The sequence below is a fragment of the Erithacus rubecula genome (genome assembly GCF_903797595.1).
Source record: "Erithacus rubecula genome assembly, chromosome: 4".
Lineage (NCBI taxonomy): Eukaryota > Metazoa > Chordata > Aves > Passeriformes > Muscicapidae > Erithacus > Erithacus rubecula.
Genome location: NC_136686.1, coordinates 35,536,966 through 35,554,802, shown reverse-complemented (window position 1 = coordinate 35,554,802; position 17,837 = coordinate 35,536,966). Strand labels below are relative to the sequence as shown.

General features: G+C 39.9%; 1 protein-coding gene across 4 annotated transcripts in view; it reads right to left on the bottom strand.

Annotated features, from left to right (window-relative positions):
- PTPRR (protein tyrosine phosphatase receptor type R) overlaps positions 1-17,837 on the bottom strand; it is a 135,465-nt gene that overhangs the window by 42,729 nt on the left and 74,899 nt on the right. For all 4 annotated transcript variants that reach the window (XM_079303345.1, XM_079303346.1, XM_079303348.1 and 1 more), the window contains 2 exons: positions 14,244-14,354; positions 9,930-10,192 (listed from right to left, as the gene is read on the bottom strand). In XM_079303345.1, coding sequence (XP_079159471.1) covers positions 9,930-10,192; positions 14,244-14,354 — 374 coding nt within the window. The remainder of the gene's footprint in view (positions 1-9,929; positions 10,193-14,243; positions 14,355-17,837) is intronic.

The window sequence follows — 17,837 nt, the reverse complement described above, 5'->3', positions numbered from 1 at the left end:
TGCTATGATGTTCTTGCTTCTCTGTTTCCTGAGGCGTGTCTGATTGTCTGTATGCATTTACTACCTTGTCTGGTGTCTAGAATGTAAGTCTCTTGGATTGAGAAACATTGCATTTTTGCATACATATGGACTCTTGCACAGAGGGATTCTGATCTGTGACCAGGGCTCTCAGGTACTGAGAGAATGCTAAAGAGAATTGCCAGCAAGAGCTGAGAAATAGTCTGGCCCACAGATTTACATGCAGTAGCCTTTGAGCAAATGTGTATGTGCACACAGGAGACATTTCTGCTAGATAACAATGTTAAGTTTTCTGTTCATATTAGCTCTGACTATGCAAGAGATCTCTGCTGCATATCCAGAACTTGAATTTTCAAAAAAGAGGTAGTATAATCAGTTAACTCTCATAATTTTGAAGATATCTCCTAGCACCACAGAGAAGTAAAATTGATTGTGCTTCCACTGAAAGAAGAGATTCATGGCCTGGATGTAAGCACTGCCGAGCGCATGACTTCTTGCAATTCAGAGAAATTCTTGGATATCTTACATTGCAATTCTGAAGGCACTTTGATTTTTTTCTTTTCTTTCTCTAACTGTTTTCTCTGTCCTTAACATATTAAATTAAGGGGAACTGAACTTAGTTCAGCTTTAGACTACCCTGTAAAAGAAATTTCATAAATAGAGATAAATGCATTCCAAAACAAGAAGAAAGGTGAATATTTTTGTTTTATATTTTGTTTTTTTGTCTGAAGCATTAATCTATTTTCAGACATTAATGGGGACACTGGAGGAAACTTTTTTATACAAACCCCAAATGAGAAAAATCAACTTTTCTTCTAAATATCATAACTGGATATCCAATATGGATGCTTCCTTCTATATTGTTTTGCTGAAACCAGTACTTGTGGGTACTAGTCAAGGGCTCAGAGATACTTCCTCCTTACAAACCAATCTCATAAAGAAGCACAGCAATTCCAACCTACCATTGTGAACAGGTGAGATATTAGATTGCAAATGTCACAGATGGACACATCCTGCTACGGGCCAAGACAAGATGCTCAGAGCATTCAAGTCCAGCTGATGTGCATCTCCTCACTTTCCCAGATGTCCCACTCTGCCTGCACATTAGGACAGCTGGTGAAGCAGTCACAGAAACCATGCCTGGATGGTCAAGCACAGAAATAAATTAGTGGCAGAGAGAAGCTGAGGAAATCAGTCACTTGAAAGCTACATCAGAGTTTAACCCTCTGATCCCCAAACAGCACTTAAAGACCCAAAACTGCAACTGAGAAGGACAAGGGGATCACTCACACAACTCAAATTACTCATGTGCTCAGGTCAAAACTGGTCCCTGTAAATTCCAGGCTCAAGAAGCTTAAATATTAACATGGGTATTTTCCCTTGTGCGACTTTTCAAAAGATCAGCAGGACAAATCACTGCAAACCTACCAAAACTGTCTAACAGATGGCAGCCACTGATTAATTTGTCTTAACTTAAGCCAAAAAGGAAGAAAATGTGATGGGTGGAGCCGTAAAGACAAGCACAATCAACATCCGACCAAAGAGGGTTTCCTGTCACCTTGGGAACGACACTGATTGGCACTGTGGTTTCCTGTGTACAAGCTAAAACCAGTAGCAACTGGAGTAACAAGAATAAACGCCAGATAAGGGACCTGGGAATACAATAAAATTATTATAAAATTCCTGAGTAAACCCCAGAGGACAGTAAAGGCAAAACCAAGGGTAGGCATAGACTGCATACGCTAATCTGAGCATTCCTCTAAAGCTCAAGGGCTATGAAGCTGCAACAGAATTATTCCTCTAAACAAGGGTAGGCTAATTTGCCTAAATTAACCACTCCCAAAAGTGAGAGTCAGGTGCTTTGGAAAGCTTATTTCTTTTCAAGGGAACAAAAAAGGGATGTGTGACAATTCAAAGCAGAGATGGAAATAGGAGTGGAAAACTACCATCTACCCACACTAATCTGAAGTAATTTTAAGAAGTGCCACAGACATGGGGAAATGGACTGTGGGAGTAAGTCTGAGCAATGGTACACAATTATTTGCATTTATTTGTTTAGATTACAACTCCCTCAGAGTTTTGCTTCAAAGACCTCTAAACACAAACAAAACAGCTTCTCATCCAGCCAGGAGTCAAATAGTTAAAATATGGATTTTAGAGGGTCTTTGTTAGACTGGTGACTGAGTTCACTTCCTCTCCAGCGAAAGGGGACAATTCACATTCCTGCCCTCTTCCTACACTGCAGATAAGCAAAGATGTCTGTAATGGCCTGAACAGAACAGACGTTCATGCAGCTCAAAGATCTGGCACTCGCAGAAAGTTTTTAGAGTCACTGTGCACTCTCAGAAATGTTCCACAAATGCAGTTTGGAGGTACAGCATTATTCTCCCTCTAGTGATGAATCCATGCCAACACAGACCTCTTGGACAGTGAGCAGGAGACCCTCAAAGCTGGATCCCATCTCATGTCCCCCATTACTCAGTTTCTCCCACCTCAGTAGCCCAGGTTTACAGTCCTTGCCTTTACTCTTCATCCAGACTGCAGGTGCCAGCAATCAATGTGTTTTTCCAAATAGATGAGATGGCCTGAGGAGGAGGGGAGCCACAATGCAGGGCTTCAGGAAGACTAGGCACTGAAAAGACAATTACCTAAAAGGCTATAAGCAGCTGCCCACAATCAGGATTGCTCCCCTTGTATCAGCTGCTACACCCACTTCGTGTGCAAGCTACATCTTGAGAAAAAAATCAGTGCCAGGAAAACAATGCCAGGCACTGACTGACAGTGCTACATATCAATCATTGCAGCTCTGGTTTGTTTTTAGCCTTTGACAACAAGAGAACTCCAAAGCAATTTAAGGTTTGGGAATGAGCACAGGCACAAGACATTCCCAGGAGGCAGTCTGCATCCAGTCCCTGCTTCTCTGGAGGCAAAGAGCTTAGCAGTATGGACACAAACCAATCTCTGCTACACAGCCATAGTGCTGTAAGTGTATCTGGGTATACCAAATTCATATGTGGATACCCCACCCCTGGAGGTGTTCACAGTCAGGTTGGATGGGGTTTGGAGCAACCTGACCAAATGGAAGGTGTCCCTGCTCTTGGCTGTGGGCTGGAACTAGATCTTCTTCAAAGCCCCTTCCAGCCATTTTATGATTCCATGATCTTATACACCAGGATGGAATATAGGTGCCAAATGAAATGTATTTTTGAGTCTCTGTGTGTGTGTGTACACGTGCGTGCATTGTAATTATATTCTCTCATTCTTCTTAAATGATGAGAACAAATAGTAGCAAGTAGGACTTGCTCAGGTTAAAAATTCTCAGGTTAAAATTCTCATCTTTGCTACATCTCTTCAGATGGACACAACATCCAGCCATCCTCAATCCAGTGGTTAGGAGTATTTTGGGAGATGTATGTGCCATGCCCAAGGTGCTCTAAGGAGTTGGTAGAAGATACAGATCGGAGCACAAAACCTCCTGCTTTCCACCTAAAACTCAGTTTACTGGTCCCTAGTGCTTTGCAAATTCCTTCTGATAGGATATCACCACTAAACTATTCCACAGCTTGTACTTCTGTGCTGGCACATAGCTTTGCTTTGAACAATTACACTGACATTTTCCTAAAACAATCCCTACGATTTAAATTAAGAATGCAGAAAGCATATTCAGGGCCACACAATAGGGAAAATTTATCCTCCAAATCTATGCAAAGCTACTCTATTTTAGCCAGGAAATCCAAGGCCCCTTCCTGTAAATATATTAAGTTCCCATGTTTGTGCAATAAACTACAAAATCTGGCATGTTTACAGTAACCCAACTGCAAGGTGCTACTCCCCAAGCTTTACTTGAAATTATTACTCACAATGGACAGTTTTGTAAAATGATAATGGATCAGCAACACCATAACAGTATTGGCAGCAACTGTACTCTGTGATCTAAAAAGTCAGAATAGAGACAGAGAGAATTGTTGGAAATTATTAGAGCAGAGATGTGGTTGAACAGTGATATCCTGAGGTGCAGCTGAGGTTATAAAAATGAAGAAAAGAGCACATCAGGTTCTTTACCCTGACCCCAATGTTTCTTATGAGGTTTTATTCAATATGTTCTATTGTTAAGATAATGATTCATTTTAATGAATACTGCCTTCCTAAAATCAGGGAAGCAGGTATTAGAGTTAGTTTCTGTGGTATTTATCATCCACAGTACTTGTCATCCAGATGGCAATTTACAGTGTACAGAAATTGCCTAACAGGCTGAAGCTATAGCTTAATAATTTGTGTGTTTATGCAGAATGACTAATAAAAGAATAGTTTTCAATATTAAGAAATATTTTTCCACCTCCAAACTTGAAGCCCAAATTATATAAGATTTCCTTTATAAAGGTGTAAAATACAAGGTTCTTCTGAGGAAGGATGCTGAAGACAGAAAGAGAATAATAATTGCTCTCATTATTTGTTGTGTGCACCTTTTGCTAATACATTCCTGTTTAAAAACTTACCTTTTGGCACTGAGTTACATAGACTCCTATGGGTTATCTAAATCTTTTTTTTATATATATTATTAAAAAATATTGCCTTTCTTTCCCACTAGAATATCTCTTTTTCTCATGCTATAAGGAAGTGGAGAGCAATGAGCACTTAGCATTATCATGCTATTGCTCTTGCTGGCTCTTCCCCTTCACAGAGTATCTTCTATTTTCCTGTATCACATCAGTGCCTCCATAAAACTGCATAATTATTCTATCTCCCATTTAAAAATCACTTATTATTTTACTTGTCTACCAGCTTTTTTTGCTTTATTTGCCAAAATTTTTTCTATTATCATCTTCACTCTCTTGTGTACATTTGCAGTGAAAAAAAATCAGCACAAGACACATGTAAAATACTGTCTGTTCTGAATAAGTGTCTGTATACTCCTAGCATCCTGATATGTGAACATGAGGAAGCTCCTCCTTTTAGACAGAATAATTTTTTGATGAATATGTAATAGACTAAGAAAACACAGAGCCATAATTTTTCCCTCTTATTATTAAAATATAATAGCCAGTTTTAGGTCTTTGTAGCTAGAATGGAATACAAGTGCTTGAGAAATTTTTTGAAAGCACTGTTTGTTTTCAACACACAGTAGAGAGACATTTTCCACATTTTCTTTTCTTCCACATATCTTTGCACAGTAACTAATTTGAACAAAACATCATATTGTCCACTAGTTAGTTGAAATACAGTTGTCTTACTCACAAATAACACTGGAACTAAAACTCACAGCTGCAGTTGCCACAGAAAATACATATCCAGTTGCAATACTGGGCTGGTGTGGTAACAATTATATTTTTATCTACAATTACTATGATTTAACAACTCACTGCTTGTAGTAAGAATTTTCAATGCTTGATATGTCAGAATGAAATCTAAACTACCACATTCCACTTCACCAGATTCTGCTTTTGGCTGGGACCATTCATATCAAGAGGAATTTTGGGCCAACAGACAGAATAAAAGGAAACCTTACTCTGCTGGAGGAAGAAGTATATATTATTCACAGAAACCTATAAAAACCTAAGTAGAAAAGTAAACACTGATGCAATATTCATAGTTGTGCTCACAGAGGAGAAAACAATTATTTACATCCGAAAGTCAGGCGTTGGCACTGTGATATTGTGACAGTTCATCACTGAAGACACCCACAGCAGAACAGCAGCTCTCCTGCTCCTTTGGGCAGTAACAGAACACTGTGGTCACCACTGGAGAAGGTTTCTGCCACAAAGGAGCAGCACTTGTGAACACACAAAAAGAGGGCAATTTCAAAGCATGATGCAATGAGTGAACCAAAGGATGCAGTGAAGAAATAGCCCTTCACTTGTCTGCCTCAGCAATTGCAGTAGAAAGGGCAGTGCCTCTGTTCTGACAGCCCTCTCACCTCCACACCTTCAGTCCACTCTCTGCTCTTGGCCACCACTGTTCCACCCTTTTCCAAATAACACGCTGCATGTGAGCACACATCCCTAACCAGCACCTAGGAAAATCATAGAATCAGAGAGTAGTTTGAGTTGGAAAAGACTCTTAAAATGTCATCTAGTCCCACTCATTTTCCATGGATAAGTTCAGCTTCAATTAGAATAGGTCGTTCAGAGCCCCATTCAACCTGACCTCAAATGTTCAAAAACTTCTTCCTCATATCTAACCTAAATCCAGCCTCCTTCAGTTTGAAGCCATTACCCCTTTTCCTAGTGCAACACACCTTAAGAGAAAATGTGTTTTCGTCTTTCTTAAAGGCCCTCTTCAAGTATCACAAGGCTGCAATAAGGTCTCCCCAGAGCCTTCTCTTGTCCAGCTGAACAAGCCCAGCTCTCTCAGGCTGCCCTGTCGCGGGAGCCGCAGCGGAGCGGTGGCAGTGCTGCCTGCCGGCTCTGGGTGTCACTGTCCCCGCACGGCGACAGCCGCGCCCGGCGAGCCACCGGCACCGGCACCGGCACTGGCACCGGCAGCAGCCCCGACACCGGCACCGGCCCCGACACCGGCAGCGGCAGCGGCACCGGCCCCGACACCGGCACCGGCACCAGCACCGGCACCGACCCCGACACCGACACCGGCACCGGCCCCGACACCGGCACCAGCACCGGCACCGGCCCCAGCACCGGCACCGGCAGCAGCCCCGACACCGGCACCGGCCCGGACACCGGCACCGCACTCGCACTGACTGCGGCATCCCACGCGTTCGGAGCGCAAATCACCTCCGTCTTACAGAAATAGCTGAGTAAGAGCATTTCCAGATGCACGAAAAATACGTTCGTGGACTTGGCTCCAGTATTCAGAAGCACAATACGTTTTAAGAAGCTGGACAATGTCCCAGTAATATTTTTATCCGTGCACAGTAGTCCATTAACAATTTGTTTGCCTCTGGTCAATGCTATTTTAAATAAAAATGGAAAAGTTCAGAGAGCCCGAGGCTGATGTGGTGCTTTGTGAAAACTCAGTTCCACTATATTTTTGCATTTAGATCATAGAATCACAGAATAGTTTGGGATGGAAGGGACCTTTAAAGGTCACATAGTCCCATTCCCCTGCCATGGGCATAGACAGCTTCAATTAGATCAGGTTGCTCAGCGCCCTCTTCAACCTGATCATGAATGTTTCCAGGGATGGGGCATCTGCCAACTCTCTGGGCACACTGTTCCAGTGTTTTGATCTCATTGCAAAAAAATTTCATCCTTACATCTAATCCAAAACTACCTTTCTTTAGCTTAAAATCATCACCCCATGTCCTGTCAAGGGTATGTTCCTCAAAGCACACCTAGTGTGCAAAGCAAAGAGAGCTTGAGAGGCAAACAGAATCATGGAATAGTTTGGTCTAGAAGGGATCTTTTAAGGTCATCAAATCCAATCCCTCAGCAATGAGCATGGATATCTTCAACTAGATCAGGTTGCATTATCCAACTTTTCTGACCCATTCTTCAGAGAGATTGACATGAACTTCCCACCTAGCTGGCTAAGCACAGCTCACAATCTGCTGAAAGAGAAATAATGAACCATGGCCCAAACCAGGGACAGTTAGGTCTGGATCATATGAGGTATTTCATGACGATAGATCACTTAAGGAATCAAACCAGGGAGTAGTCTGGATAGTTAGAAAATACTGTTCAGCATCCACTGTCAAGCCATGTTACCAAAGAAATCTCCATGCTAAGTTTGCCAAGAAGCCCCCACATCCACTCTTGCCTGCCAAGAGCTTCTTCCTCTGGCAGAAACCATAACCAGAAGAGCAAAAATTATTGAAAGGGTGCCCCAAAGCTGTGCCATGAGCAGGACAGCACCTCCAGGCTTGATTCACTCCATACTAACACAAGAAGAGCTGCCATTAGATGTTTTGAGCATGGTTTGCTGCTCCTTGCACTGTGCAGATTCATGCTATAAGGTCCACACACGTAATGAGGATGGCCCAAGGCTGCCTTGCAGTGCAAGGAATTTTTGGGAAAGAAAGGTGGAGAGGAGTTTTAAACTGACCACTTACCTAGTTACTAGATAAAATCTGAGGCAGAATGTGTCAGTGCACTATTTTTGCTTTCAACACCACTGACTGCTAGAATGCATACAAATTTGTTCATAGTAAAGGTTATATTAAATAAATAAGAAATATACATAATAATAGCTTCTTATGTCAGAGGAACAGAAGATAAACTATTCCCTAAAATTCTCTCCCTTTCATCCCCAGACCTTCGCACACTAAGCTTGAAATAAACCACCATTTCTCAGGAATGGACTTGGGTTAATAGAGTCTAACTGTGTTAAACATGACACAAAGAGCTGCACACTGGGATGTTATCACAATGGATTTCACTTTTTCATAACAGTCTATTAATGTTCTTTTACAGTAGAAACTGAAGTGCTCAATTTCTTCAATTTCTTTTGCTTTGGTAATAACCTTAATGTCTGGTTTACTTGGTCAAACATCACGTTCAATTTTCTCTTTGTATCTCAGCTCTCCATTTTGTCATACCTGACTCAGAATTTTGTCCTTCCTAAGGATGCAATTAGATTTAGGAGAATTACATGCAGAGTATCTGTGGTGGAAATTAGTGTCCTAAATCAAGTGATTTTGTCTTTGCATGAGAAACTGAAAAGTTTTTTCTTATGTACAAAATCCCTCTACAAATTCCTTTCCCTCAATCCCTCTCAACTATTCTTTATACTATGTTAGGTACCAAGTATTATAAACTTAGCTAAACTAAATTAGCTATGTGATTCCCATGCTTGTGGGCTTTTTTTAAGGTCTTGTGGAATGAGAGATACTATCAAAAAGTATTTATTTGCTTCCTCCATTCCCCCCCTTTTTTTTTGTTTCTGCAGTGATATCACTACATATTTTGTGACAGCTCTGCCTTTGAGCTTCTTTTACTCACAGAAGAATCAATCCCCCTCCCTGAGCTCTGTCTGTTATAAATCCATTGATAAAATCTCTGTCATTGAAATCCCCATGGTTCAAGCTGAATCAGGGTTACAGCTCAGCTGAGAGTCCTCACAGATGAGGTTCTGCTTGCTCTCTGCATGGCATCTGTTCTTTCATTTATCGTCTGTGCCGGGGCAGGAGAGTTCAGTTGCACAGCTGCATGCTATGTGAGCTATTCAGAGCACTGATGCTTTATGAAAGCAGCCTGCAGCCATCAGACAAGAAATTATACAGGTTTCTAACAGAGGAGAGACAGATGTCAGTGTGCATTCTCCTCTGGGAAGAATAACTAGCTTTATAAAAAGAGCACTGGCCCAGTTTTTGAAAGGTACAATGAGTGGCAGGGTTTGGTGCTCAAGTATTTCTGAGAACTTCACACAAAAGCTTGTTTCATTACTCATCACTTCTTCCTGATTTTTAAAGCTTGTTGACTTTGCACTGTATCCTGGCCATCATGGAAAGATGCATTTAAGAAGAAAATTTATCTAAAGGTGATAATGGAATCACTGTATGAGATTTCTAAAGGCACTTGGTGTAAATATTTCTTCTTTAATTTATTCTTTCCAGGTGCTAGGGACTCCCTGAGAATGAGAATATCCTTTGCTGGCAACGCATAACCAGCCCTTGAACTCTCTTCCAGGATCTCCAGGATCAAACTCAATGAAAAATGAAAAATATATTTCTTTAGAGAAATTGCAGGCAACGGGAAGAAAATAATCAGCAAAAAGAATGCCACTAATGCAGTTATTCTCAGCCCAAACCTGAACATTTTCATTTGACCTGAATCTTTGGTTAAATGTAAAGAAAAGGAGACACTACCTGTGAGATAGATGTTAACACACCAAAATCCCAGTTCTCAGATGTCTGGATGACAAAGTCTCCCATTCATTGACAGAAGAGAAATGTGAAATCACAAAGCATAAGTATAATAAATGAGAATAAATCCTGAGCACACCAGGCACCATCCTACCTTTCCTGGAGTCCCACAGGTTTCATTCTGAAAGGAGATGGACTGGCACACAGGGGAGGTTTGAGCTCAGGAACACATTGGCCTTGAGGGTCCACTACAACATTGATAACCTTTGGAGCCTGTTGAGGCTGGACCATGCTGTTGGTGGTCTTATACTCAGACTGAGATGTCTGCAGGGGAAGGGGTGAGAGGTGGATCTCCTGCTTCTTTTCCTTCTCTTGCCTTAGTGACAACTGGATCTTCTCCTTTAATCTGTACAGAACCTACAGAAATAAAGAGGACAGCTCTCAATTGCCTGGTAATCAAGGCAAGGAAGGTATCACAAATGCTAGATAAGATTGCTATACATGGCTTTCATTTCTTAAAGGTAAGTCACAAGTTGTATTACACAGCATTTTCCACAACAAGATAAATATTTCCATTACATAAACTGCAGAGTGTACACGTGGGCAGTAGGGATTTAACAGTTCTCATTGTGAGTCAGTACATATTTGTAATACCTGCAGTAGTATTATTAAAAGCAAATAACACAGAATGGAAATTAGAAAACATTGTGAAGAAGGAAATACTGATAGTGTAAGTGTAGAAGGAATTCTAAGCATTTTAACACAAGAGAGAACATGGCACAAAATAAAATAGATGTTTCTGACTTATCTGGATAAAATTCTCAAATTACAACAGCCTCAATTTGTTTTAGAGAAGATATTCTTAAAAGTCCTTACTTATCTGGCACAGAGCTGATGGTTAAAAAGAGTAACTTGACTAGGTGACTTTGGTAATAGTAGACTGCTATTTCTCTGAAATACTTCTCCAGATAGGGATACTGCTATTTCTCTGAAATACTTCTCCAGATAGGGATACTCTCCAATACCCTCAGAGAAACATTAACTATTCTGAAATAAAGCTGAAGTGATGAGTGGCCTATAAAGTTATTTAACCATCTGTTCCAAAAAGTGTGCTTTACAATCACCAATAAATTGACTTCTGAACACACTGTAACACCAAGATTATCTGTCCACATATTGCTTATGAGTGTGGACATCAAATATGAGTAACAAAAGCAGAAGTTGTACTGATCTCTTTCCATCATACTCTACCCTGATTTGGTGAGGGCACGTAGCTTGTGCTCAGTAATGTCACTCCAGAGGAAGCCATGTAACACCCATTCAACATGTCTTCTTTCTTTGGAGGGCAATGCAAAAACAATTTCTGAACCATAGTTGTTCCATTTTCGAAACATGCCTGACAAGCTATGAAATTTATGAGAACTGTAAATATTGCGGGTGGAGATGGAAGACACACAGGTTTTGAAGGTGTCTGCAGATACCCTTGTACTTTCCACTTTTCTGTATCTGTTCCTGTAAAGCATTTTATTTGGATTCCTTGAGTAAGACAAAACCTAGACCAGAGCATTTTTTTTCTGTGCAAGTCAGAGGTTCTTTGACAGCTGCTGCCCTGCAAAAAGATCTATCACTCCATAGCTTTGCAGTGATGACTGGATATATCTAATGGATTTGTTTGTTCAAGGATTAGCATTAGAGGTTTAGCTAGGAACTAATGTCATTAGCAATACACACATTAAACAAGACTTAGCTAGGTAAACCATCTGTTCATTCTGAAGGGTTTAGAATTGCATGGATAAGATCTTTTTTGCCATAGTTTTTCAGAAAAAAGCAGCCCTACTGTGAAGCAAGGGCACTGGTACTAGTAAAGAGGAAAGAGGGAATTGAAATATTTTAACTCCAGTAAGTGCTTTCATCTAATTTGTTTCTGGTAACCAGCAGATAAATAGCTCAAGATATTCATGGCCATGACAATGCTCACCTTGCTCATGAGCTCAATGCTCATTCTTGTCACTAATATATTTTGATGTAGTTTCACTCCTTGGGGCCCAAGGAATTATGGTTTTGACTTCTAAAATGTGGACAAGTATTATTTCATATACTACTTAATAATCTATTATTAGACCCTAGGAAAAAAAGATAGCTTGACCCTAGCAGAAGTTGAAAAAAAATCTAACAAACAACTTTTGATATAAGTAGTAACACTTTTCCTCAGAAAGTGTTACAGGGTTTTAACAGTTTTAATGAATTCTAGATAAAGTAAAAAAAATCAGAAATGGAAAAAATATTGTGATCAACCCAGTCTGTCAGTCTGACATATTAAATGGGATAAAAACAAACATGAGCTGTTTGCTAGCTTTACAGATTGCACATACCCCATGTATTATCAGGTTCTGGCAAAATCTGAGACGATGTCCATTTGCACAGTCTAAACAGTAGCACACATAAAGATACAGGTTGGACCTGGGAGGAACAGAAAGGGGAATGCCTGCAGGAAAGACCACACCATAATAGCAATTCCATCTGGAAGGAATTCAAGGAGTCTTCCAGTATTGACCTCCACCCTAACTTCAGATCAGCTACACCCAAACTATTTCTGGCAGATGTTTGCCTGAAATCTTAGTGGGTGAAACTCCCAAGCTTCTGCAAGCAATGCAGTCCAGGGTCTAGTGACATAAACAATAGCAAAGAACTTTCTAATGAGTCAGCTAAATCACCCCATGACAAATATTCTTATTTTCCAATTCCCAATGGAGAAAGTATCATCTTCTTACAGCCTTTGAAATCTTCCCATGTTTGAGAACTATCATGTTTCTGCTTGCTCCTTCTCTCTGTCATAAATAAACCAAATTATTTCCTGTCCTCTGTGCCTCTGATCACTCTTGCATCTCTTTCCTCCTGTAATTGCCTGAGATTTTTCACAAATGTGGTAGAGAGAGACAATACAAAATGAGTAAGACATGATACTACAACCAAATAATTACCATAGCAGAGTTGAATTCAGATCTTAGAGATCATATCCTCATTTATATATCCCTGGGTAAGAAATGTATTTTTTGCGACATTTATGTTGCTTATCTGCTTATCTACTTCTGTGATACTGTTCTGTGAAACTGCTGAAACCTTTCCTACAGAACTGTGGTTTTGCAACATATTTCATACATTGTATTGGTGTACAAGAATACAGCTCTAGTCTCTGCCAAGCAGCATTCTTGTTCTTTCCCATCTTTTCTCTGGCACCTTAAGAATATTTGAAGTTCTGATACTGTCATACAGAATGTTTACAATTTCCAGTATAGTCGATTCATTCCAGATCATTAATGAAAATATGTGTAGTACCAGGGCAAGGACAGCCAGCATTTTCTATACCCTTCCAATTAAATAGTCAGTAATGACCAAAATATCTCTTCTCCAAAGTAGACAGTAAAGAAGATTTCTAGAGTTATCCTCTTCTATTTGAATGAAATGGAATGAAGAGATGGAGACAACATGTAGAAATTAAATAAAGCAACAATTTCCTATGATAAAATAAGTGCTTTTCAAATCTTAAGGAGACTTTAAAAGACTAAATAACATTTTGTTATAAATTTTTGTGAACATTTGTATAAATGTGTACATGTTTAAATAACTTCAGATTAAACATGCTTTCTTAAGGTTGTAAGTGGTTAAAGAAAACTAAATGTGTACGAGAGCAAAATATGTCAAAAGACTCCAAGATACTGTGTGTTCATAAATGCTGATAATTGTCAGAGAATTCAGTTAACACTTATATGTATGCACAACAGAAGTATCACACAATTCAACAAAGGAAAACATACAACATTGGATAAAACCACAAAAATTGCCCCACAAAAGTCAGTGGTGGTGTAATGTTGTTCTTCTATGTGACCAATGCACATCTCATACTCAACATATTAGAATTGTGCCTAATGCTCAGAACCTGGCCACTGAACTCATACAATGTGAATGGTATTGTTGCTCAAAAATGTGATTACTCTTTCATGTATTTACTACTTATTTCAGTTTAGGATTTGTGTATTTGATACACAAATACCAACACACACTCTAACAACTGTGCACTGACCACAGTCTGCCAATGTGGTGTTGCTTTTGCTATCTAATAAAACTGAAATAAAGGCATGTAAGAGGACTTCAGGAATCCTGGGACCTAAGAAGGTTGTGAAGTCATCACTCATATCCCTACACAGTTACCCTGTAGATTTAAGAACCTGTTATTTATTTCTTCAGCTTCCTTTTAGTTACATTCTTCATTCAACTCAAAATACATTAAGAAATGTGATTCTTCAAACTCTGGTTTCTCAGCATTATGAGAGTAACCAATTCTTACCTTAGAGTTGAGTTTGTAATAGCCTTGAGAAAACACCTGCCATGTAAAGAATGTGTGACCCTACCCTTCAGACTAAGAAAAGCATGAAATAGAAAACAAAATAAAGGTAAAAGGGAAACTTACCATTAAACAAGTCACTAGAATGACAAAGATGCTGAGAAATATGACAACTGCATAAAATCCTTCTTTGCTCCAGATTTTGTCGGCTTCATGCTGGCCTTGCAAAACATTTTTCTTTTTTAAGCAAAGAAACAGAAAAAGAAAAAAACGTTATGGAGTGACATGTGCAGATTAAATAGCTCTCATTGGGCATTAATGACTCTCCCCAGCTTTGTCAGCATTGAAATTCCACAGCACATGGCATGGCTCTGAATGCTGCATTGGCACCCCTGCCCGTGCCAGTCCATGGAGCAGGACCACCGTGCTCCCAGCGCTGCTGACAGAATTCTCCTCCACCCCAGGCTGCTTGAAGGTAAGGCAAACAAGATCCAGCACCTTTCTTGGAAACCACCTGGCTCATCAGGTCAAAGGGAAGTGCTGGCCCTGCCTCTTTCTTCCCAGTGCTTATCTCCAGCACCCACACCCTGCCCGCTGTTTACACCTGACACGGAGCAAAGAGCAGCTGACTTGCTGGTTTGCTTCATGAGCATGGAAGCTCTCACACTGTCACCTCTAGATTACACACACACACACCTAAAAAATATTGATTTTGCTGAAAATAATCTCATTATCTGTCTATCTATAATTCTGATTATGCTTAACCTCATTATCTTTGGCTTCCTGCTGATAGAACATTTCTGAAACAGCTGTGCACACTAAAATTTCCAGAACTCCTGGGGAACTCCTGGGGATTATGAAATAATAATGATTGTAAAAGCATTTATTTTTGTCTTTATTGCAGCACTGGGACTTGGTTGGACTATTAAATTACTAGAATTTCACTATATTTTCAAACAGAGATTTTGTAGCAGAAACAAAGTACGTGTACCCTTGGTCTAACTGCAATATATTATTTAGAATAAAGTATGTTTTCTGATGTTTCTGGGACCACAGATCAGTAGACATTGCCCTTCCAATTTTCACCTGCTTGCTGTTATTTTCTTATTTGTGTCTTTTCAGTAGAGTTCTCAGACTGAGTAAAACCAACTTTCTAAAATTCTGGTTTCTGTAGTAAATGGTTAAAGTCTTCATGTTTCTGTCTCATTGAAATTCTCTAATGGCTTTAAATAAGCCTCGTTTAACTATTAAGTTATCTTGTCAGTCCAATGTGGTCTTTTTTCTTCTCTAGGGATGCTGTGTAGGAGGACTGGCAGTTTATCATAGAGGAAAGAGTTCCTCCATACAAAGATGAGTGGCTGCTCAATGGGCCTGTATAACTGCAGAGATGCTCTAACACTTTACATGGGTACATCATGCCCCAGGGCCTGCTTAGCCACCCATTAACCTGCTCTTCTGCACAGCTAATGTACCAAGCCAACTTTGTCTTTCAAAAAGGCAAAGCCTCCCAAAAACCAAGCCTCTTCAGCCTCCCAAACACAGAAAGTCTGGATGATGGTGAAGTAATGTGGGAAAGTTTCCTGAGGAGGAGGATCACGGTCTGAGGAAGAGAATAAGCTGACAATTCACAGATACAATTGCCACAGAATGCAAACATTTAGAGAGGAATTTGGTACACGGCTAATTTACAGAGACTCACTTGAAGACATGCTTGTGTATAACTGGGAGTTGACAGCTTTAGAACTGAAAATATAATAAAGAAGAATTTTCTCTGGAAGTAATAGTCCTGGGGACCAGCATGGAAATCCTTCAGCACAGCTACAGAAACCCATCTTGTAAAATTAGTATACTTGTGTGTGTGTCATCATGCATCATTTCATGGTCTCAGCTTTAAAATGTTGCAAGTATTGACAATTTAAAAAGGCTTATAAACTGTCAGTTTGATGTTTACTCAGCAACTTAAAACCAAGGGCTTTCAAAGAGAAGCTGGAAATCTTGCCAAATATTTCTGCAAAAATTGTTCCTAGACATATTTAAGCACTGCTGCCACTGTAGTGGAGTACAGCTCTCTGTGCAATCTGCTACCTCAGCTCAGCAAGGTCATTCTGCTGTGCTCATGGCACAGGACGTGGGTCCCAGTACTGGCTCAGAGCCCAAAGCTGCAGCTGCTCCACATCCAAGACTGCTCCTGTTGAGCTCCATAGGAATCCCATAGTGACTGCAGCAGCTGCAGCTGTGGCCTATTAGCTATACACTCAATGCTTGACCCTGAGTGGGTTACCTGATGGCTTTCCGGGGTTTCATACCTCTCAGGAGGAAATTTAGATAAAAAGCAGGAGCTAAAGGAGAATTGGCCATGCTGACCTTTGTAAGTGAGTAAATGGGGTGGTTTAATACCTCCTTACTGAAAGAACAAATACACCAAAATGTAAATGAAAAGCTAATAGGATTTTTAGTCATAGTGGATGAAAGACTTAACTAAACTTTAATTCATTATTGTCACAAAACTTCTAAAATATTTTATAATAGAGTTCATACACATACCAGAGTGAAGAGAATAAAAGAAGAAAAGTCTTTAGAGAATTAATCTCTGTGTCTAGTGCTATGTGTGTACAGGACATGTCTTTGCCTAATTTGTCCTTCTAACAATAATGTTCAAAGAATATTAACAAATACTGTAAAAAGGGTAAAAAACATGCACCACAACTTAAACTTATTTGACACACCATTTGTAAACAGTTTAGCAGTACCTTCACCTACTCAAGGGAAACTCTCTCCCAGATCTAATTGGTGGAGAGCAAAATCATTGCTTAAGCTGCTTTCTAATGACAGAAGAAGCTGTGACCCCCAGTAACTGAGTCATCTCACACCCACGATAAGGAATTGTTTTTCAAAGCATCAGTGTTGCTCATTCAGAACTTTGTTCCTTTCTCTGGGAAAACTGATAAGAGGGATAGCAACTGCCATGCTCACTACAAATTGCTGACACTCAGGAAAAAAGCTAATAGAATGGCCAAATGCATCATAAAAATGAGAGGATTCTTGTCCTTCAGATGGTTTTTGAGGAATAGGCTGGAGGATATACTCAGACTAATTTGCAAAGATCCGCAGCTAATAAAGGAGGGGGAATATCAGAGCAGATGGAGTGGCAAGAGGATTCTAGTAGCTCAAGGAGCATCAGATCCTAGAGCAAATAGGGAGGAAGGCATAATTTCCTGGTATTTCCATTCCCTAACAATTCTCCAATAAGGCGAGTTTTTCAGGAAGAATGAACCAGGTTAATTTAAACTGTTTGAATTCAGCATAATTCAATGTGCAGAAAAATCAAATGTATTCTTACAATGCTATTCAGTAACTAACCTTGCTGAAGAGTGCCTGCACACAAGGGTATCTTTTTCTAAACAATTTTTATAAATGCTTTTTTTAAAGACTCTAAAACCCACTCTGGCTTTTCTGGTCTTATTTTGGAAAAATAGTGGAATATTTCTACAAGCAAGTAAAATGAGCAGCCAGCTTCTGATAATAACTAGAGAGACATTGACCTGAAGTAGCCACTGTAAAATCTGTGACTGAAAGATTCTGCTGCAGCATCAGGACCTGCCAGAAAAGGCAAATTTTCAGTGGAAAACAGGCAAATTTGCAAATTGGGTCAGTTAACCCCAATTAGTCCCTTGGGCTGGAACACTAATGAGAGCATAGCAAGCTGTAGTTCTGAGCTCA